This window comes from Petaurus breviceps, unplaced genomic scaffold, assembly GCF_028583685.1.
Source record: "Petaurus breviceps papuanus isolate PSGF00001 unplaced genomic scaffold, PetGlider_PUasm1.0 90919, whole genome shotgun sequence".
NCBI classification, from domain to species: Eukaryota; Metazoa; Chordata; class Mammalia; order Diprotodontia; family Petauridae; genus Petaurus; species Petaurus breviceps.
Window position 1 is genome coordinate 25,406,612 of NW_027187378.1, and position 20,994 is coordinate 25,427,605.

The following is a 20,994-nucleotide window of genomic DNA, read 5'->3' on the forward strand; positions in this document are numbered from 1 at the left end:
CGTGCCCGGACTCCTGTGTTAGGGGGGCGGGGCCTGCCAGCGAGGCTGGCCTGGAGGGTGACTCGTTGCTGGGTCAGTTGCGCTCAGGAGTTGGTGGGTCACATGGAGGTGGAGCGGAGCAGGCACTGAACTGAGCCGAGAAGAGCCGAACCGACTCCGGTCATGGGTAAGCGGAGCGTCTCCTTTCCCTGAAACCCATCACAACTTCCCAGAGGTGACTACCAAGCCTTCTCCGGTCCGGAGTGAGGAAGAGGGAGAAAGTTTTCAATCGAAAAAGTTTGGTGTAACTACACTTTTCATGGGTGTTGGTTTGGGGCGTGGGGAAAGAAACGGACTTTAGGGAGTGCGGGGGTGGAATGTGCCCCCGCTACCACGTGTCGTGTGCTGTTTTTGTAGGGGGGGGGGGGGGGGCGGCGGCAAGAGACATCCTTTGATCTGAAGTTGAGGGCGGTGGGGCTTATCTCAGCCTAGATTTTGGGCCACTTTCCCTCGTTGCTGGCCCACAGCTCTTGATCCCCCCAGGGGTGCCTAGCCAGAGACTGTGCGTTACCTTATTTCTCACCAGGCAGGCACAGTGAGTGTGTATGAGCGCGCGCGTGTGTGTGCGTGCGTCCGTACGCGAGTGTGTGCGGGTGTGCCCCTCCTTTCAAACAAAAGAAAAAAAGAAAGAAAAAATTGGCAGCGAGGGGCTTCCCAGGCATTTGTCTTGAAACTTTTTTTTTCTGTCTCTCTACTGAAATTTACCAAGTACTGTAAGATTCTGTCATCCCACTTCCTGCTGCGGTTTGAATCTCTAGCTGTTCTCAGCTAATTTGTTGTGACAGCTGTCAGCAACAGTTTCTCTGCCCATTCTACCCCCATCTCTTCTACCCCCCTCTCCCTCCCCCCCCCCCTTCCCCCCCCCCTCGTCCCCATCCTCTCCTTCTCTTCCTTCTCTCCCCATCCCCCTTCAACCTCTGCCTACTCAGAAATCCCCACCGCTCCCCAGGGCACGAGAAGGGTTAAAGGGACTTCTTGCAGGGCGCACGCACGCATGATGCCGTTTCCACTGCAACGGGTCATTTCCTGAAAGTGACTCTGCGTGTGTTTTTTAAGAACTTGCTCAATGCACTTTGAAGAATCCACAGTGCCTTCCTCAGCCAAGAAGTGTGCTGACCTTTTTGGCAATCACCATCTTTTCGCTCTCTGTTTCTCCCTCCCCCGCCCCCCCCCCCCCCTTTCTCTTTGAAGGCCTGGCCATCCCTGGAGAAGAGTTAATGCCCTTTTCACTGCTGGCTTTAACTCACACGCATCCCTGCAAGGCTAAGATGCCGTCAAGGGACCGACCCGGGAGCAAGAGGAGGGAGGAAGGGGGTGCGGGGTAGGTAAAAAAGGGAACAAAGACACACTGAGAGAGGATGTTTTGATTCGAGTTTAAGTTCACCTGAGATTGAGCGATCACTGTTACGGAATCTAAATATACTATCTCTGCTGGCAGGGTCCGGAGCTGTAGCGGAGCCAAGTGGCTGGAACGCCAACTCAGCTCCGCCGCCGCTGGGGGGCTGGAGGGGAACGAATTCATTCAGTGCCTCGTCCTGCGGCTGCCCAGGACTGGGGGAGTCGGATAGACTCCGGGCGGGGTGCGCAGGCAGTGGGAGCAGGGGCCCGGGCTGGGTCGGAGAGGGAAGGAAGGAGGGTCGCTCTCTTTCTTTCTCCCCCTTTCCTTTCCCCCTCCGCGTCCGGCCAGGCGCCGGGCTGGCACGGGTTTGCGGCAGTTCTTTGTTTTCTTGTCCCGGCGCCAGAGTTTCCCCAGCCGAGAGGAGCCAAGGGGAGGAGGAGAGGGGCGGGTTGGGGGGGGGGGCCGGGGGGGGGGGGAGGAAGAAGAGGGGGGGCCAGCAGGCGGGCTCGGGGGGTCGTGGCTCGCCAGGCGGCTTCGGAGCCAAAGAACAGGTGCTTCTCTGCCGGGAGACGAAGTCTAAGTGGTGGGAACAAAAGCCTTTGTCGCTTGTTTCTGGACTGAAGGACGCTGAGGAATGGGGTAGAAGGACGGCTGGAAGAGCTTGGGGTGGGGTGGAATTAGGTACGTGGGAGTGGGGAAGGAGAGATGCAGCCCCAACTTTTCCTGGCTCAGGGGGGCTTCGAACCCTTCGTAAAAGAGCAGGAATTTCGTGATCAGGAGCCTCCAGAGAGAATCTTTACCATTTATATGACAATGACAGGAGCCAATGGGGTTTATTCATTACCTGTTTTCTCAGATGGGAAACCAAAGTAATGTTTTACATACACTTTTTTTTTTTTAAGAGGCCAGCTTCTGAAAGGTCTAAAGAGAGAATTGCTTGGAGATCCTTATGAAAGTGCACCGTGCTTGCATTAGGGACCCTTGCACTTTGAAGGACATTTGGAGTGGGAGGATAGTGACTATCAGCTACATGTGGGTGGGAGTGATTGGGAAAGACTCCAAAAAAAATGTAAAGTTGTAATTTCCTGATTTCGGTATTCCCTCCATCCTTTTCTTTCTGACTTTCTTAACAACCATGTGGCTACCCATCCTTGCCTGTTCCCTCTCCCCACCCCCAACACACACGGATACACAGAGACACACAAACACAACCTCATGCTCATACCCCCAGCTTCCTTTCCATTCCTCACTATTCTCCATCAGTCAGCTTTTCCCTTTTTAGGGAGTGTATTTGGCGTTGGGTTTTCTTCCCCCTGAGGCAGCTGGGCACTTTACAGGCAGCCTGATACATTGGAGAGAACGTTGAATTTGGAGAGAAACTGCATTGACATTTCAAACCCCAGCTCCCTTACTGCCTCACTGTGTGACCTTAGACAAAATCACCTCACGTTTCTGGATCTTGGTTCTCTCTCTTTTGTAAATTGCAGAGGGCTGGAGTAGGTGATTTCAAAGGTCTCTTACACCTCAATGATTCTGATTCCTGGGCTCCTGCTGGGGATGTTTAGAGCCCTGTGATACACTCTCCAGATACTAGGCTCAGCTGTGCACACCCAAAGTGTGTGTGTGTGTGGGGGGGCAGGATGTCAAGTGTTGCCTGTTAGAATTAGCATGGCCCTCCCCTCTCCTGCCCTAAAGGCTGTGGTCATGGGGCAACCCCAGGAAGGGGACTCCTGCAGGCTTGTTAGGGAGCTGCTAGCCTAAAGAATGTCTTTGTTTTAACTGAGGAGCAGGCCAAGAGGAACAAAAATCAACAGCCTCTGGGTGCATGGGCAGTGGGGGGGGAAGACCGCTGGTACTATTATTGTTATTTATTATCACCATTAGTTTGTCATCACTGACTCAGGGTTTCTAGGGGCTGACTTTTCAAGAAAGGAAGTATCATTTCCTTCCTGTCATCTAAAGGGGAAGAAAAGCTGGGAGGGTCCATTACAAATTAATTTATCAGATTATTGTCTGCCACTTTAGAAAGTATAAAGTTTGGTCTCAAGTGAATACTACAAGTATCTTTGATTCTAGGTAGATCATGACTAATATTTCACAACCTCATAGATTTAGAGCCAGGAAGGACCTTAGATATTGTCTAATCCAGCCTCTTATTTTTTGGAGAAATTGAAGCTAAGGGAATGATGAAAAAATGGTTACCCAAGGTGACAAATAATAAATGGAAAAAGCTAGATTCATATTTGTATCTACTACTAATTCCAAATCTAGCACTCTTTCCAGTATATCTTACTAACTTAGTGCCTTGAGCAACTCACTTAACCTCTCTACCTCAGTTTCCTTCTCTGTAAAATGGGCAATAATAATAATATTTGTACTGCTTACCTCTTAAGGTTATTGTGAGTAAGTCTCTATATAAATCTTTAAAGTGATAGAGATATGAAAGGCTCTAAAAAAAATCTCTTGAAAATAGTGGGGTGTAGTGGAGAAAACAGACCAGGGATCCAGACACCTGGGTGCAAGTTATGGCTCTATTTCTTTGACCTTGGGAAGGTTAGTAGACATCTGTTTGTCAGTTTCCTTGGAGAGGCTGTGAAAAATCAGGTGAATAATGTATATGAAAGTGCAATTCCTGCAATTATTTCCATCTTTACCTTTGTCTTTTAGAATCTGTTTCCCGTGTTCAGTCATATCCAAATCTTTGTGACCCAATTTGGGGTTTTCTTGACAAAGATACTGGAGTGGTTTGCTCTTTCCTTCTCTAGCTTATTTTACAGATGAGGAAACTGAGGCAAACAAGGTTCAGTGACTTGCCCAGGGTCACCCAGCTAGTAAGTTTAAGGTCATATTTGAACTCGGGTCTTCCTGACTCCAGGTTCTAAACTCTATCCATTGTACCATGTAGGTACATGTATAATGTAGGCTTTGAAGGTTTAGCTTATATACCACCTCCTCCAGGAAGCCTTTCCTTATCCTGGTTGTCGGTGCTTTCTTCCTGAAATGGTAAAGTTATATACTTATCTATCCATATTCGTCCCTCCAATAAAATGTAAGCTTCTAGAGCTCAGAAACTGTTTATTGTTTCTTTGTACTCCTAGTGCCCAACTAACATCATGCCTTACACACAGCGGTTACCTAGTAAGGGCTTACTTATTTGATTCACATGGATTATTAAAACTGGAAATGAGGTTTCTAAGTCTGGGAAAGAAAGTTCCCTGGTTTTTATTTCTTACCTTCTCCTGTCTGGGTCATTGAAATCTTAGAATGTCAGAGTTTGAAGGCACCAGAAAAATCGCATAGTCCAATTCCTCATTTCACATCAAGAAACTAAGAGGCCAAGTGAATGACTCAGGGTTAATAGTAAAATACAGATTTTTAAGGAGCATATACTTCCTTTTATACTTATTTGCTTCCTAAGAAGCAAATACTTCCTTTTCCACTCTAACCTTGGGGATGCTTTCCAGCTTCTCATATTCTCTCCTATTTCAGCCTTATTTAAAGAATTACCCTACTTAGGAGGCTGAGGTTCTGGACTGTAAGTTGGGACTAGTAGGGCTCTTTCATTCTTTTCTTTGGTCTGGACCAAGAGTGGTCTTGGGCAAAATTATCAGTAGGTGAATAGAGCCCATGTATCCCCATCTTTTGAAATCTCCCCTTTCTATATGACTCAATTCTTCCATGAAAGCTTTCCTGATGCATTGTTCTCCCCCTCCCTACCACACCCAACCTTTACGCTGGATTTGATCTTTCCCTCCTCAGATTCCTCTTAACGGGGAGTCGGGGGAGAATCTAACCTTTGTACTTATCACATTCTAATATGTTTTATAGTTATTTATGTATCTTACCTCCCTCATGACACAGAGAACTCTCTGAGATGCAAGACTTGTGTTTTATTTTATCATTGTTTTCCAAGAAGCTCTCACAGAGCCTCATAAAAGAATGTGTGTTAATTTAATTCATTGCTCTCTCTCACATATGCTGTGAGGTGATTCTCCCTCCCTCTCCTCCCAGCCCCCCCACTCCCCATCCCTAGCTAGCTGGGTGACCCAGTGTATAGAATACCTCTGCCAGGAGTCAGGAGGACCTGACTTCAAATGTGTCCTCTGACCACTTACTAGCTGTGTGACTCTGGACAACTCATTTAGCCTTTGTCTACCTAGTCTCCTCAAATGTAAAATGGGGATAATAATAGTGCCTACTTCCTAGGGTTGTTGTGAGGTTTAAATAAGATAATATTTGTAAAACATGTAGCACAGTGCTTCGCACATGGTAGCAGATTAATAAATGTTTATTTCCTTCCTTCTTTCTATCTAGGCTAGGATCTCTCCTTGGACAATATCAAATTCTCCAAACCATCTTTCCCATCCTGTCTCTAACCATCCTTCCACCCTGTCTCCTTTAACCTCCCCCAGCAAAAAAGAAGGTACCTGACTTGTATCATTTCTCCTCAGGACCCTGTTCTCTTTTCCAGGGTGATAACTGATACTAGGTAAAGTAAGACAGCTATGTTAAGGTAACTTGCATTTTATCAAGTGATTTCTGAAGAAAAGCCCCCTAACCCTTACTAAATGAACCTGTTACTAATAAATACAGCTGTCCCCAAATAGAAGAGATTATACTATGACTTCAGGGCTTCAAGCAGAAAGTAAATGAAAGCAATGAATTGAACTAGGTAACAAAAAAGGGAATTGGGAGTGTCCAGCCCTGTGAGCAGATGGGGCTGTTTGCAGGTTACTTACTCTTGGGGGTCCCTACATTTTCTTTGACTAGTATCTTTGAACCTCTGTGGTCTGTATCTTAACCATTGCCCTCAGACCCAGCCATTGACCCATCCCTGCAGGTCCTTTCACTCCCCATGCTTCCATCACCTTCTTCCCTGCTAACCCAAGGAACTCAGAGGATTTAGGAAACTTCTGGTTTCAAGGCCAAGAACAACCTTGCTGCACCCCTTGAAATATACACACTAGGTAACCAGCTGGCCAATCTTCGAATGTCTGGTGGGTCCAGCTCTGGCCTGCTGTTCACTCAAATGTTGCTCATAGTTTAGCCTCCCCTAGCTGACCTGGTGGCTGGAGACTGCCCCTGCTGAAACCTGGTTGGTTTAGGCTGTGATGTGGCTGAGCTGATGTTTGTGGAGAAGTGAGAAGTGTGATTGGAGGAAATAGACCCTATCAGTGACCACTCTGGACAAATGTGGGGGAGGAGGCCAGATTCTTGGAACTACTACATGGTGGGTGGGGGTGGCAGGGGGTTATTATTACTCTGGGAGGAATTCAGGCTCTGTCTGTTCTTACTGAAGGCTTTACATTCTTTGCATGAATGTGACTGTGTGGTAGTGTATGTGTGTGTGTGGTGGGGGATGGGAAGAAAGGGGAGAAGAGGGTTGGTGAGGGTGGAAGGAAATTAGATCCAGGGGAAAAGCAGGTATAGATGAGAAGTATTTTGATATCCCTTGTAACCCTTGTCAATTGAGGGTCCTGAGCTATTCCTACCCTTCCACCAATGTCTGCAAAGATCATATCTGGAAAGTCAAGGGAAGAGATTTCTGGCAGCTGTAACCCTTTGTGGGCCAGATTAATTTTACTGTCCTCCACAGCTCTTTTCAGAGTAGTTTAGAGAGTGCATATGAACCCCCCTCCCCAAAACACACACATACACACACATAACTTGGAGCATCCTTAAATGGAATATGTTACTGGAACTAGTCTCTTTAGGACTTTGGTCTTAGAATCTTGGGATCAAATCCCTTCAGTCTTAAAAGCTTCGGAGAATCAGAGATACAAACACTACCCTGGAAAGGACCCCACATTATCTTACCTATAAAATGGGGAGATCAGAAGAGATGCCCTCTAAGGGCACACTTTGATAAATAAATAAATAAATCTTGGATCTTATGATCCCCATGCCTTGAGTGCATTCAGCAAAGTAGCATAGATTATGCAATGGAACCTTAGCCATGTGCGGGGTGGAGAGAAGAGGAAGGAGGTCAGGGCTAGCTACTAAGACTTGGCTCAGACCTTAAACTTTCTTTGGGCCCATTGAGGACTTTACTCAACTTTAGATTCCCCTCTTATCTGAACTCTAACTTGCTCAGCACTTAGCACAGTGCTCTGCTCATAGTAGGTGCTAAATAAATTGTATTGTGATTTCTCTGTGCTTTGGTTTCCGTCCCTAGAAAATGAAGGAACTCTGGAGGTTTTGGGAACCCTATCTGATATATTTATAAAGACTTTTCTATCCAATTCAGCAAGTATTTATTAAGCTAGACACTGTGTTAGGTGGTCAGGAGTACAAAAACAAAACAAAACAAAAATCACTGTCCTCAATAACCTTATGGGCTACATCATTATTATCACTCTTTGTCCCCAGGATCTTGAAGCACAATGATCTAAAGTACATAGCTCTAGGTAGAGTGGAGCTTTTTCTCCCCCATCACAGGAAATTAAAACACTAAGAATAAGAAGCCAGTGTCTAATGTCACAAAGCATCAAATCAGTGGCTGGGAAGAGAAGCAGTAACTGGACCTGGGAGAGAATTCTTTTCCTTCTATAACTGAATGGTGCTGGGGGACTGGGTTCTCTAAGCTTTGGAGAATTGGCTCTGCTCACAAACTTTAGGGAAGACCTGCTACCTAGTCTAAGACTGAAGGCAAGATGGGAGTCAGGGAATGATGGGAAGAAAACAAGGAAAGAGTTCAGATATAAAACCCAATAGAAACAGAATACCAGAGCTTAACAGGACCTGGAAAAGAGAACTTCCTAAAAATTAAGAGTTTTCTCAAAATAGAAAAGGCTGCCTCAGGGAAGTAATGAGTTCCCTATCACTGGAAGTAACACTTGTTGGGGCTCTGTAGAGGGCATTTCTGTTCAGGCTATGAGTTAGACTAGTGGACTTTTGAAGTCCCTTTGGAGTTTCTTTGATTTGAGTGGAAACCTCTCCATTTTTACAGATGAAGAAACTGAGTCTCTGAGAGGTCAAGTGATTACATAATATCACAAGACTAGTGAGCCGTAGAGCTACAACTTGTACCCATGGCTTCTGATGCCCAGTCCACAAATCATCCCCACATGACTGGGCTAGCTCCCGAGGGAAGTAAATCAGTAATGAAGAAAGAGCAATGCATTCTTTGCCCTGGGTGGGAGAGTTTGACCAGGGTGTTAAATGTTATTTGGCCCTATGGACTGAAACTAAAGGAAGAGTTTTCTAAGTGCGTTTATCCAGCAGCTGAGATAACATCAGGGCAGAACTAGTGAACTCACTTCTGAGTGACTTGAATTCTGCACTCCTGTATTGTTCTCCAATGGGACAGATTAATAGAGTCACAGAACATAGGATATTCGAATTGAAGAATACTTAAAGATCTATCCCAACCCCTTCATTTTATATGTGGGTGGAAAAAAGGCCAGGAGAGATGAAGTCATTTGTCTAACTAGTGAGAGTTTCTTTTAAGGAGTAGCATGAGCCATAGCATACCCATGGGCAATAGGTGGGAGAAGCTAGAGGCAAGTAGTCCCAGTTTAGCTCAGCAATGGCTACTTGGGGGAAAAGAGGCAGAGGCCATTATGGGTGTGTGAGGAGGAACAGAAGCAAAGGAGCAACCAACAAGAGGTCCAGAGGCCGTGTGGAAGGCCCCAGGAGTCTGTCAGTAGGCATGCAAGAGACCAGAGCTTCAGAATCTTTCCTGCTTCACTTCACAAGGAACCACTGAGGAATGGAACAAAAATGTGACTTGGTTGAAAGTACCTCCAAGTATGGGAGAAAATATGGGAGAGAGCAGATTGGAGGAGGGGATATCCTGTGGGACTGCTATTTTGGGGCGGTGGGTAGGGGAAAAACAGGGAGAAAATTCGTAACTCAAAATCTGGTGGAAACAAATGATGTAAATCAGAAGTTAATAAAGCATTAAAAAAAAAGAAAGTACCTCCAAGTTCAGAAATCAGAAGCCAGGAGTATTGACACTTGATTCCCCATGAACATTAATTGGGCAGGCAGAAAGGTTGGTCTTACATGGCTCAGGACCTCAGTTTCCCTTTCCCTCTTGAGCCTCTGTACACATTTACCCTCCAATTTTATTGTGGCATTTCCTCTAGATTTTTCAAATGTGATTTTTTAAATAGCAATTATAGTTACAGTAATAATATGAAAAATGGGCTGAGGGAGAGAGGAGGTTCTTTCTTCAATAGTTCTACCATCTCTTGAATCTGAATGTGTGTCCCATGGTGATGTTTCCCTAAAGGATTCATCTCTTGCCCAGTGTGACATGATGCAGGCCAAGTTCAGGAAATTTCATAGGGGTCAGGAGATTCAGTGGCAAGAAATTCCCAAACTGAGGGCGCAGTGAATAGAGCACCAATCCTGGAGTCAGGGGGACCTGAGTTCAAATGTGACCTCAGACACTTAGCACAAAACTAGCCTTGTGACCTTGGGCAAGTCACTTAACCCCAATTGCCCTAACTTCCCCTCTCAAAAAAAAAAAGGAAATTCCCAAACTGGAATAATTTAGGAATGTAAGTGACAGAAAGGTCTGATTGAAAGGAGAGAGAAGAGATCTGGATGGAGCAGTGGGTAAAAGTACAGAACTTGGAATCAGGAAGACCTGAGTTCAAATGTGACCTCAGAAAATTAACTAGTTGTATGATCCTGGGCCCAGATTCCTCATCTATAAAATGGGGATAATAATTACATCTACTTTATAGAGTTGTTCTAAGGATCAAATGAGATACCATCTGCATACTTATGTTTTGCAAACATAAGTGCACACTCTGTTATTATTAGTCCCAGCTCTGCTGTCTGCTTACTGTGTGACCCTGGACAAGTCCCTTACTCATGGCAGTAGTTATATTTCTGCAGTGGTAGTATTCTTGCATCTGTACAGCTCCTGGCCTAGATGAACTCCTCAGACCTCTGTTTATTCATTTGTAAAATTGGGCTAATAATACTACCCTACCCACCTCACGGGCTTACCGTGAAAGCCAAATGTGATAGTAGGTGTAACAAAGCTTTGAAAAAGTTAATTGTCTTCTACATATCTGCTTAAGCAGATGTTATAGTGTTGCTGCTCAGAGGCACCATGGATAGAGCCCTGGGCCTGGAGTCAGGAAGAGTTCAGATATGGCCTCAGACACTTTCTAGCTGGTTGACTGTGGGCAAGTCACCAGATCTCTATCTGCCTCAATTTCCTCAACTATAAAATGGGGATGATAATAGCACTTATGCCCCAGGGTTGTGAGAATCAAATAAGATGATATTTGTAAAGTCCTATAGAAATGCTTGCCATGATGATGATGATAACATGACATTTCTGTGGCACTTTAAAGTTTGTATCGTGCCTTACAGATATACAGATATCTCGTTTGAGCCTCACTAGAGAACTGCAGGGGTAAGTACTCCAAATGTTAGTATTCCCATTTTATGGATGAGGAACCCGAGGATCAGAGAGCTTTAGTGCTTGCTTATGGTCACATAGTTCTTGACTGTCAGAGGGGCCATTTGAACCTAGATCTTCCAGACTCTTAAGTCTGGAATCAGTGTGTGTCACTGTGCCATACTTTCTGAGTACGGGGCCAGGACATTTCTGGGAAGCTCAAGTCTATGGGACTGACATGGTGTAAAGGTCCCCTGCCTGAACTCTGCTCAGCCTGTAACCCCTGATGCAGTCAGGACTGGCCAGGTGGTTACTAAAGGATGTTGGAACTGGGATTCCCCCTCATTCTCCTCCCTGCCCCCTAGTTATTGATGCTCTGGTTTGGGGGGGTGGGTTGAGCTTTCAGTCCTTTCACTCACTGCCCATTCTGATTAAACTAGAACAGTCTGCTAGCTGTTCACTATACTTTGCAGTTATGTCCCACCTCTTTGTCTTTGCATAACTGGTCCTCCTGGCCTGGGATGCACTAGCTTCACACCTCTGTCTCAAACAGCCCCCAAACTTTCTTCAAAGCACAGTTCATAGGCCATTTCCTAGGTGATGGTTCTCCTGATCCCCCAAGCTATTGGCCATCTCTCCCCATTGACATTACTTTGTATTAATTTACAGTCTTTGTATTTATTCACTTGTGTACAAGTAAGTGGCTGCCAACCTCCTTCCTTCTTTGTCCCTCCTCCCCAAAGAACATAAATTCCCTGAGGGTGGGAACTTTTATGTTTTTGTCTTTCTGTCTGTAGCTTTTTATAATAAATGTCTGCTAAATGTAATTGAATTCTAGTCGCAGTAATTGGGGAAAGGAAGGTTGAGGTGAAAGGGTTGGTAATAGGGAGGAAGAGAAGGGGGGAGTGGCTTTCAGGTTGGGGGGTTCATTGAGAGGGAAAGTGGATTTGCAGGTGTAATGAAAGAATGAGAACTTATACCTGGAAGCCATGGTGAGATGGGCTGGACTAGACAAAGTAATTCTATAGGTGTATGCTTTGGGTATTGAGTTCAGTGTAGTCTCAGCTCCTGGAGAACAGATGATAGGATAAGGTGAGGGAGTTAGAAAGAAAAGAAGGCCCTGCCACACTGGGCCAGGCTTAATCCCAGAGTTATGGAATACAACCAGCTTCTCTCTGGGACCCCCTGAAGACTCCTCACCTTCTCTCTATCCCCTACCTCACCTCTGCTCCATCTCCTACTTCTCCTTGCAGCACCCCCTCTCAAAGGGAAGAGAAAACGGTCAGAGGGGAGTGACCCCCTGGACCAGCCAACATCTCCGAAGCCTGACAGTGAGGAGAGCCAGAGTTCCACAGAGCCTGTGGTAAGTTGGGGAGTTAGCCTTGGGAATGGGTCATGGCAGGATTGTTGGAAGGCTTCTCTCTGGGGTCTTCCCACCCCACTTCTCTGATTCCTACACTGGAACCTCCACAGTCCACATTCTTGCAGTTGCCCTTAGATCCAGCCTTTGATCCTTACAGAGCTTCTTTCATTCCCTTAATTCCCATACCCTGCTTCCCAGGTGGCCTAGTAAACTTGGAGAATCCCACAAAGAGAAAAAAGGAAACTTGAGGCCCAAGGAGTTCTTCCACTTCTGTGACAGCCCTGGGTGAGGGCAGAAGGATCAGCCCTGTCTTGGTACCCACTTTGTTTGGTGCCTCTCAGAAGTAGGAACAGATCAGAGCACTAAGCTAGTCTCTCTCCAGCAGACTTGAGCCTATAGTGCTACTGCCCAGGGACCTCTCTGGAAGATTGCTTCTATCCATCCAGCCCCATCTAGCTGCTGCTCCAATTTCTCCCTATGGGATCACCTGGATTATGCCTGCACCCAAGACCAAAGTGGTGGAAGCATTTGCCTCCTAAGCCAGAGAGCACATATCCAGGGCCTCTCTGAAGCCAGAATCATAGCTGAGCCTTCGGAGAAGAATGGCCAACTCGTTGAGTTGCTGGCTCCGGCCAGGACCCTGGCTGCTCAACAACCAGGCAGAAGCAGGGCAGTGATGAACAACATCAGCAGAAATATCCCCTCGGGGAAAAGAAACTGAAAGTCTTGCAAGTCTGATAAAAATGTGTCAGCGGAAATCCAGAAATGAAGTTTGCCTCCAGGAAGTCATCAGGGCTGGCCTGGTCAGGTCAGGAGGGCTGGCCACAGCCAAGGCTTACATATCCAGGGGAGGGGTCAGCTTGGGTGTAGGAAGGACTAGGGTGCAAGAAAAATGGTGAATGTTCTAGGGCCTCACCTGTCTGAACAGACTGCATGGATCCTCACTGGGCCTGGGCCCCATGTTGATGAAATCTGGGCTTGGCCTTTCCCATCATCTCTTCACCAATGACCCTACAAGTAAAGAAGGCAACTCGGACTTGCAGCAGCAAACACGAGATGGAGCCTGAGGCATTCTCTGTGGTCTGCTGAACAAAGCTTCCCATGGTCTGACTGGCACAGATGCTCCCAAGAAGTCTTCTGTTTTACTCTTAAACCAGTTTTCCCTTTCAAGTCCAGGGTTAGAGAGCCTTAGCCAGGTTGTCTGAACCATCCATGGGAATGATGGGTGCCCACAGCAAGGCTGTGTGTGTATCTTCCTCAGTCCCCACCTCTTCTAGAGAAAGGTGTTTGCCAACTGGGGAAATGACTAGTCAGCTCATCCTTCATAGGCAACAAGTTTCCCTTTGGGATTGCCCTCAGCCAGAATGTTTTCTTTCTTCCTTGCTTGGACCATGCCAACAGGGTCAGCATTTCCATAAGAGGCTTTTGGAGATGTCACTCTTTAGGTTTCTTCCATACCATGGTGATACTTGGTTCTTGATGCCTGATCTCTGGCCTTCCCACTCCAGAAATGGGAATCTCAGCAAGGCACACCTTTTTCTCTCTCACTTATGTTCCCATAATTTAGGGAGAGAGTCTGTGGAGCGCCTTCTCCATTGAATAGGTCTCTGGAGGCCCCAAACTCCAAACTCTTTAGAGTTTTCCATTTATCTTCCTGCCCAGAGACAGAGGGAACTAGCAGCTTCTCACCTGAGAGAAACAGAAAGGAAACATTAAAAGTCAGTTTCTTCTCCCTTGTGCCGCCCTCCATCCCCCATGATCTACTGAACTTGGGGCTCTGCCTGGCAGGCTTCCATTGGAGGACAAGTCACCCCATCCCGACACCTCCTGTTCTTTCTCCAGGAGTCCCCAGAAGCAAGCGGGGAGCGGGAGCAGGAGCAGGCCTTCCTGGTCAGCCTCTACAAGTTCATGAAGGAGCGACACACGCCTATCGAGAGGGTGCCCCACCTTGGCTTCAAGCAGAGTGCGTCCCTGGGCCAGAAAGGGAGGGTGGGAAGTAGTGGGAAAATCCCTGGGGTGGGGGAGCTCAAAGGCCTGGGCATACACAAGCCCCTAGCTGGGTAGGGACTGGCTCTGAACTGGGTCGCTTCTCTGGCTCCCAATACCTGCTCTTGGGGGTGATGGGAAAGGGCCGAAGAATACCCCTTCTTCCCTAGCAAGACTCTGACCCCTTGGGCATATCCCTCTGTTCTGTCCAGTTAACCTGTGGAAGATCTACAAGGCTGTGGAGAAACTTGGAGCCTATGAGTTGGTAAGGAAGGAGCCTTCCTGGGTGGGTCTCCTTGCAGGTCTTTCCATCCCATTCCCAAAAAAACATACATCTTAGAGCTTGTTTTGGGGGGAGGAAAGGAGGACATGGAACCATTGCCAGCTTTGTTTTCCAACCTAAATCTTTCTAAAAAAATCAAAGTGGACATCCCTGCTGGAACTTGGGAGTAGAAAGGGAAGTAGAGATGAAAAGAGGGACTGGAGAGGGAAATAGTTCCCTCTGTTTCCCTGAGGAGTGGGAAGGCCAACTCAATTGGCTCCATTTTAACCCAGGATTGAGGGGTGGAGTGGGGGGAGAGGCAGTCTTCAGCAGGCAGGTTCTTAGAACCTGAATCCTTGCTCTGTTCATCCTGAGGGGCCTGAGGCATGCTGGGTGGGCAACAGCTTGACTTATCCACTGACACTTTGCTGGCCAAAGCAACTTTTTCCTCCATTCCCCCATCTGTTCCTTCTCTCCCCATGCCCACAAAAGTTGCTTGTGTCAGCATTGTGGTTGGCTCCTCTGAGAGGGGAGCACGGACTGGCTAGGGCCATGGCTAACCCTCTTCTGCTTGAGAAATAGGCTGCGATTTCAGCAGTTTTTCCATTAAAACTGAGAGTGGACAAAATCCATCCTGCCTTTGACCTGTGCTTGGACAGGCAGGCAAAAGTCAGTTGATGTAATGAGCCCTTGCCAATAGCTCGAGTCCTCTCTGCCTTGTATTTCACAGTCACTCCAATCCTCCCAGGCCTTTGGGTGGAGGGAGTTGGAAGAAGGTATCTACTTTGTTACAAATCCCAAAGGAGCACTAGTTTGAGAGAGATTAGCCACAAAGCTCTTGTCCACCAATAGAGGAGAACCCTGCCCCCCCCCAGCAGGAGAGTTCCCATGACTCTGGTAGGTACCCACCTACCCATTACGGAGCATGGTCTTCTATGGGTCCCCTTCACTCCCTTCCCCTTGTTTCAGGTGACTGGGCGCCGCCTCTGGAAGAATGTCTATGATGAACTGGGCGGAAGCCCTGGCAGTACCAGCGCAGCGACCTGTACCCGCCGGCACTATGAGAGGTACCCCACAGCCACATTGGCCAAGAATCGGCGCCCTCAAAACATTCCAAGCCCCAAGCCCTGGCCTGCTGGTCTGTGGCTGGGGAATCTGTCACTCAACAATAAGAGAGACTCTGAGCTTAGGAACTGATCACAGAAGGGCCCTCTTCGTATACCCTTATGGGAGGGGAAAGGGGTTTCAAGTGAAGTATAAGACACACTATTTTAGTTTTTAGCACAGTGCTCCAGTTTGGGATGGCATTCCCCCAGCACCCCTTAGACAACCAATTCAATCCACTGAGTATTTATGAAGCACTCCCTGTGGGTTCAGCACTTAGCCGAGGGCTTCTTGAACTCACCCTGTTAGCATAGCAGTGCTACACGATAGAGGCAGGCTGCCTGCCCCTGTGACCTTATACTTATATATAGCACTTTACTGTTACCAAGCACTTGGGAAGCGCTGTGCAAATATCTCCATTCACTCTGTTCCTGTCAGGCTGGCCCTTCCTGCTCCCCAATCCGTGCCTTGGCATGTGTCTAGCATGTACTTCATCCTCACATGTGCCTCATGGAATCCCTGACTCCGTTCAGAGGATAGCGCCACCTCCTGAGCTCCACCTACCTCGACTAGGTCATTGCAGGGTTGGCTCTGTGTGCTGGTGGAGGAAATAGCTCCCCTAACAAAAATTCCAGATCCCTGGAATATGGAAGCATCTTCAGGGCTCTGCACTATCCTCTTACCACCCACAGTGAGCTGCCCTTGAGGGGGTTACAGTCAAGTGAGGGAAAGGACACACAAAGATCCAGTTCCCCCACTATGCATTAAAGCTCCTACTTATGTGTGAAGCTCTGTGCTAGATATGCCGTCCACCCATCCTCCTGCTCTCAAGGGGGTTTACAATCTAAGGTGTGAGGGGGGCAGAGAAATTAAAGTATAATGAAAAACCTGAGCAGGAAATAATCGAGGGTCAGGGAAGGCTTCCTGAAGGAGATGCCATTACTTGGATTTTGAAGGAGGTGAAGGACTATTGGATTAGATCATTTTTGAGATTCCTCCCCCTGGCCCCCCAATCTAATATCTTAGATTCAGATGGATTTGGTTAGGTTGTTGAGGAGGAGGGGAAAAGGAGTGATGCAAAAGACAATATTCATGTAGTATCAAATGAGCAGTAGAGGCAGAAAATCCTCCAGGAGCTCAGAGAGAGAAACAACTCTGACTCAAGTAGATATCCCAGTGGATGAGAGTGCTGGACCTGGATTGGGAAAAACTTGAGTCCAAGCACTTACTAGTCTTGTGACTGGGCAAATCACTTAACTGCTCTCTGCTTTAGTTTCCACATCTGTAAAATGAGGGTAAGAAGAGCACCTACTTCCCAAGGTGGTTGTGAGGATCGAATTTTGTCAATGCTTTGCAAACCTTTAAGTGCTTTATAAATGCTAGCTATTTTTTGCAATGAGCTAAGACAGAGGAGGCTTCGTGGAAGAGGCAGGCCCAAAGCCCAAGCTTCCTGGAGGAGCTTCTAATTCCATTGGGAAATAAGACTTATAGACGAGACAATCCACAACTGAGTTTTTAAGTAAGCAAACCAAGCAGTAAGAGCTCTGACAGGTTGGGAGAAAGAGGAGCAGGGTGGGTCTTGATGCTGGCTATTGGACAATACATACCCATCTCCATATTTCTATCCCCCACTCCAGGCTGGTCCTTCCCTATGTGCGACACTTAAAGGGAGAAGATGATAAGCCATTGCCCCCCACCAAACCTCGGAAACAATACAAGGTCTCCAAGGAGCCCAAGGGGGATGAAGCTGTAGTGGAGAAGCCAAAGAAAGCCAAGGAGGAAAGGAGCGGGGGCCAGGTGAGACCAATGAAAAGGCCCTTTCCATTTTCTTCTTTGCCTCTCACCATTTCCTTCACTTATGCCACTTCCTGGCCCTAGATCAGGGACACCCGTGACCTTCTTTGCTGTGGTGAGAGGCCCAGGGCCCACATCTACTGCCATCCATATGTAGGGCATGTTTTCTCCTGCCACTACCACTTCTAGTGGGAAGTCTTTTGCGGGGGCTGTGGGCTTCTCCTCCAACCCTAACCACTGGTTTGTTTTGGTTCCAGATCATAGCTGATAAAACAAAACCAGAAACAACGTCTTCAACTCGGCTTCCAGGACAGGAGGAGCCGGAGAGCAGCACCAGGCCCCCTGGTCCTTCCCTAGGGATGGCCACTCTGCCCTTCCCAGGAGGACCAGAGGCAGTTGGGGGCTGTGCTGAGGCTTACAAACGCCTCCTCTCTAGCTTCTACTGCAAAGGAACCCATGGCATCATGTCCCCATTGGCCAAGAAGAAGCTCCTGGCTCAGGTGAGCAAGGCTGAGGCCTTGCAATGCCATGATGAGGCCTGCGACCACAGGCTGAGTGGTTCAGAAGCAGGTCCAACACGACCCTCAGTCATTTACCCAACAGAAGGGCCAAAGAGTCCAGGCCTTCAAGAGGAAAGCCCCCGGGAACCTCCTTGCTTGCTCCATCGTCTGGCTAGCCCTGAAGAACCCCTAAAAACAGCTCATAGTCCCAAGGAGGATGTTCAACCAGGGGGGAATGACAGGGGCCCAGCCCAGCCCCATCTTTCAACTCCAATCTTCACTGGCTGCTTCCATGCTTACCCTGCAGAGGTACTGAAACCAGTTAGCCGGCATCCACATGACTTCTTTCCCAGCTCTAAGGATGAAGCTGAAGTTGGCTTCAGGCCCCCTGGGAAAGAAGGGGGGAAGCTTGAGAGCCAGTCACAGCTCTTGTGGGGCGGGGATGCCAGCCACCCCTCAGCATTCCACAAAGGTGGGGCAGGGAAGAACAGCCTTTACCCCAGGCCAAAAGCCTGCTGGGTGCCCCCTATGGCTAAAGCCACTCCTAAGGGGCCTTCAACACCTCCCACTTTTCCCAGTAGCCCAAGCCCTGTGTCTGGCTCTGGCTCTCGCAACAAGCGGAGCTTAGAGGAAGAAAGTTTTGCTCTTGGCAAAAAGCTGAGGGCTGTATCTCCCTTCCTCAAGGAGGTAGAACCCAAAGACTCTGGAGTGAAGCCTCCTGGACCCAATCTGGGCTTTCCACACTTGTTGGGTCCAACCCTTGGGCCTCCACCCCAGGAGGCCTACAAGGGGACCATGGTGCGTTTCCCCCTAAATTTCGCCAATATGTCTGACCCCTTGAAAGGTCAAGCATCACTCCCCTTTAGTCCCTTGGTCATCCCTGCTTTCCCTGCCCACTTCCTCACCACTTCAACCCCATCCCCCATGGCAGCAGGCCTGGTGCACTACCCTCCCACGTCCTTTGATGGGTCTCTTCGCCACAGACTCTACCCGGTCTCCACGTGGCACATGCAGCCGACATACCAAGCCCCTCACCTCTCATCCTTCCACCTCAACACCAAGCTGTAGGCAGGGCCTTGTGCATGAGCAGGCTTTTTCTTTTCCTTTCCTTTCATACTGTTGAGCATCTGAGCACTCCCAGATATAGGTTGGGCCTCCAGGCACTTCCTAGGCTGCTGGCCAGGGGCAGCTGTGCTGCACTTCACTCCGAAAATATATCTCCATCCCATGTTGGGTTTGTATATGAGGTGGACTGTTTAAAAAACTATGGGTGTACTCTGAGAGGACTTGTGAGGCAATCAGCCCCAAGCCAGAGACCAAGGAGCTGCAGAATGGGCCGAGTTGTGATAAGTGCCTGCACATAGCAGGTGCAGACTGGGTAGATCTTGCCCACATCTGCATCTAATGGCTTCTTAGTGTGGTAACAGTTGGGGACAATAGAAACAACACTTTTGAGTGTCTCTTTGTCATTGTGTCCAAGTGTCCATCGTGACTATCTGAGGTATTGAACAAGGAGGGTCTAAGAGGCTCTGGAATCTCACTGGCACGAGGGGGCATTGGCTTGAACCATCTGGATTAAAACAATACAAAAACCCAATAAAAACACCTCTGCTTGCTCTCAATTTCCATGGAACCAGGGACTGTGTGCTTTGGTGGTAGTTTCTTGCTGGGTCAGCCAAGGGAACCAGGGGGTTGGATACACTCAGCACTTCCTGCCACTTTGGAAAACTTTTGCCTCTAACCCAAACAATTCTGGCTTGTTCAGAAACAAAAGCCTAGCCTCGTGGGGAGGAGGAGAGGATAACTCCCCTCAACAATGTCAGTGGTTAACCAGCTTTAGTCCAGGGCTAGTGTAGCAGGCATTACCAAGCCAGAGGCTTTTTGGGTGAGGAGCAGAGAGCCAGAGTTGGTCTGCACTGGGTGTTGGAGGAGAGATTTATAGACTCCTCTTCAGCAAGTGTATAGAAACTGAGTGGTCAGGCACAGAAAAAGCACTTGAAGGAAGTAAGAAAGCATCATACAAATGTCAGCTGTTCTCATCATCACCCTTGTGTCTTAGCCAGGCATCTGACAGCCTCCCATGCTGTCTGAGTGGAAATGGTGGGGAGGCAGTTTTCGAACTGGTTGAATACAGAACCTGGAAATCAAGATGGTTGGGTTTGAGTCCCAGCTGTGTGACTTTGGGCAAACTCCTTTTCTTTTCTGATCCTGTTTCTTTATCTCTAAAATGAAAAGGTTGGACTGGATCCCTAAAGTCTCCAACAAGCTATGAAAATCTCTAAGACTGGACTCAAAGAAAGGGAAAAGAGGTCAGGCTTGACCTGGGGAGAGGTTTCTAGTGGCATGATCTACTATGGCCTTATTCTGTTCAACATTTTTTTTTAAAAGCAATTGGGGTTAAGTGACTTGCTCAAGGTTACACAGCCAGGTGTTTCTGGGTGGGTGCTAAGTGTCTGAGCCCGGATTCGATCCACATGTCATCCCGACACTGGAGCTGGTGCTCTTATTCACTGTGCTTCTTGGCTGTCCCTACATTTTTTTTTTTAAATCAGGACTTGAGTGAAGCCAGAGATAGAATGCTTATGAAATGTGCAGGAGGCAGGATAGTTAAAATGTTGGATAATAAGATCAAGATCCCAATAAAGTAAATATGAAATTTAACTAGGAACAAATGGAGTTCTACACTTGAGTTCAAAATGTGAATAGCACAAACTCTAGATGATGAGAGAGATGGCACTCAATAAATTTGTGTGAAAAGGACTTAGGGATTTAAATGAGATGACAGCTCAGTAGGTGTTAACTTTGAGACATGGCATCAAAAATACCAATGCAATTCTGGACTGCATTAATACAATCATAACCCCTCAGCGCTGAAAGGGACCTCAGAGGCCATTAAGCCCAAACCAGATGTGAATGGGAATCCTACCTACGTTATTCTCTGCAAGATCTTCCTAAAGACCTTGAGGAAGAAGTATGGTGTGTACTAAAGTTTGTTGCTGTTTTTCAGTCATGTCCTATCCTTTGTGACTCCATTTGGGGTTTTCTTGGCAAAGATCTTGGAGTGGTTTGCCTTTCCTTCTCCAGCTCATTTTACAGATGAGGAAACTGAGGCAAACAGGGTTTAAACGACTTGCCTAGGATGACACAGTTAATAAATGTCTAAGGTCAGATTTAAACTCAGGAAGAGGGGTCTTCCTGACTCCAGGCCCACTGCTCTGTCTACTGCACCCTACTAGCAAGAAT

At 47.6% G+C, this 20,994-nt stretch overlaps 1 protein-coding gene across 2 annotated transcripts; it reads left to right on the forward strand.

Annotated features, from left to right (window-relative positions):
• ARID5A (AT-rich interaction domain 5A) lies at positions 1 to 19,373 on the forward strand. Of its 2 annotated transcripts, XM_069075624.1 has the most exons (7): positions 1 to 166; positions 11,996 to 12,105; positions 13,948 to 14,068; positions 14,304 to 14,356; positions 15,323 to 15,420; positions 17,095 to 17,254; positions 17,509 to 19,373. In XM_069075624.1, the coding sequence occupies exons 1-7, from the start codon at positions 163 to 165 to the stop codon at positions 18,817 to 18,819; spliced, it is 1,857 nt and encodes a 618-aa protein (XP_068931725.1). In that variant the 5' UTR covers positions 1 to 162; the 3' UTR covers positions 18,820 to 19,373. The 2 variants fall into 2 exon arrangements, with proteins under 2 accessions (XP_068931725.1, XP_068931726.1); XM_069075625.1 differs by lacking the exons at positions 13,948 to 14,068; positions 14,304 to 14,356.
• Positions 19,374 to 20,994: the final 1,621 nt, after the last annotated feature.

Coding starts and splice junctions, on each gene's coding strand:
- ARID5A (XM_069075624.1), top strand. Junction 14,069..14,303: donor CCACCTTGGCTTCAAGCAGA/GTGCGTCCCTGG, acceptor TGTTCTGTCCAG/TTAACCTGTGGAAGATCTAC. Junction 14,357..15,322: donor AACTTGGAGCCTATGAGTTG/GTAAGGAAGGAG, acceptor CCCTTGTTTCAG/GTGACTGGGCGCCGCCTCTG.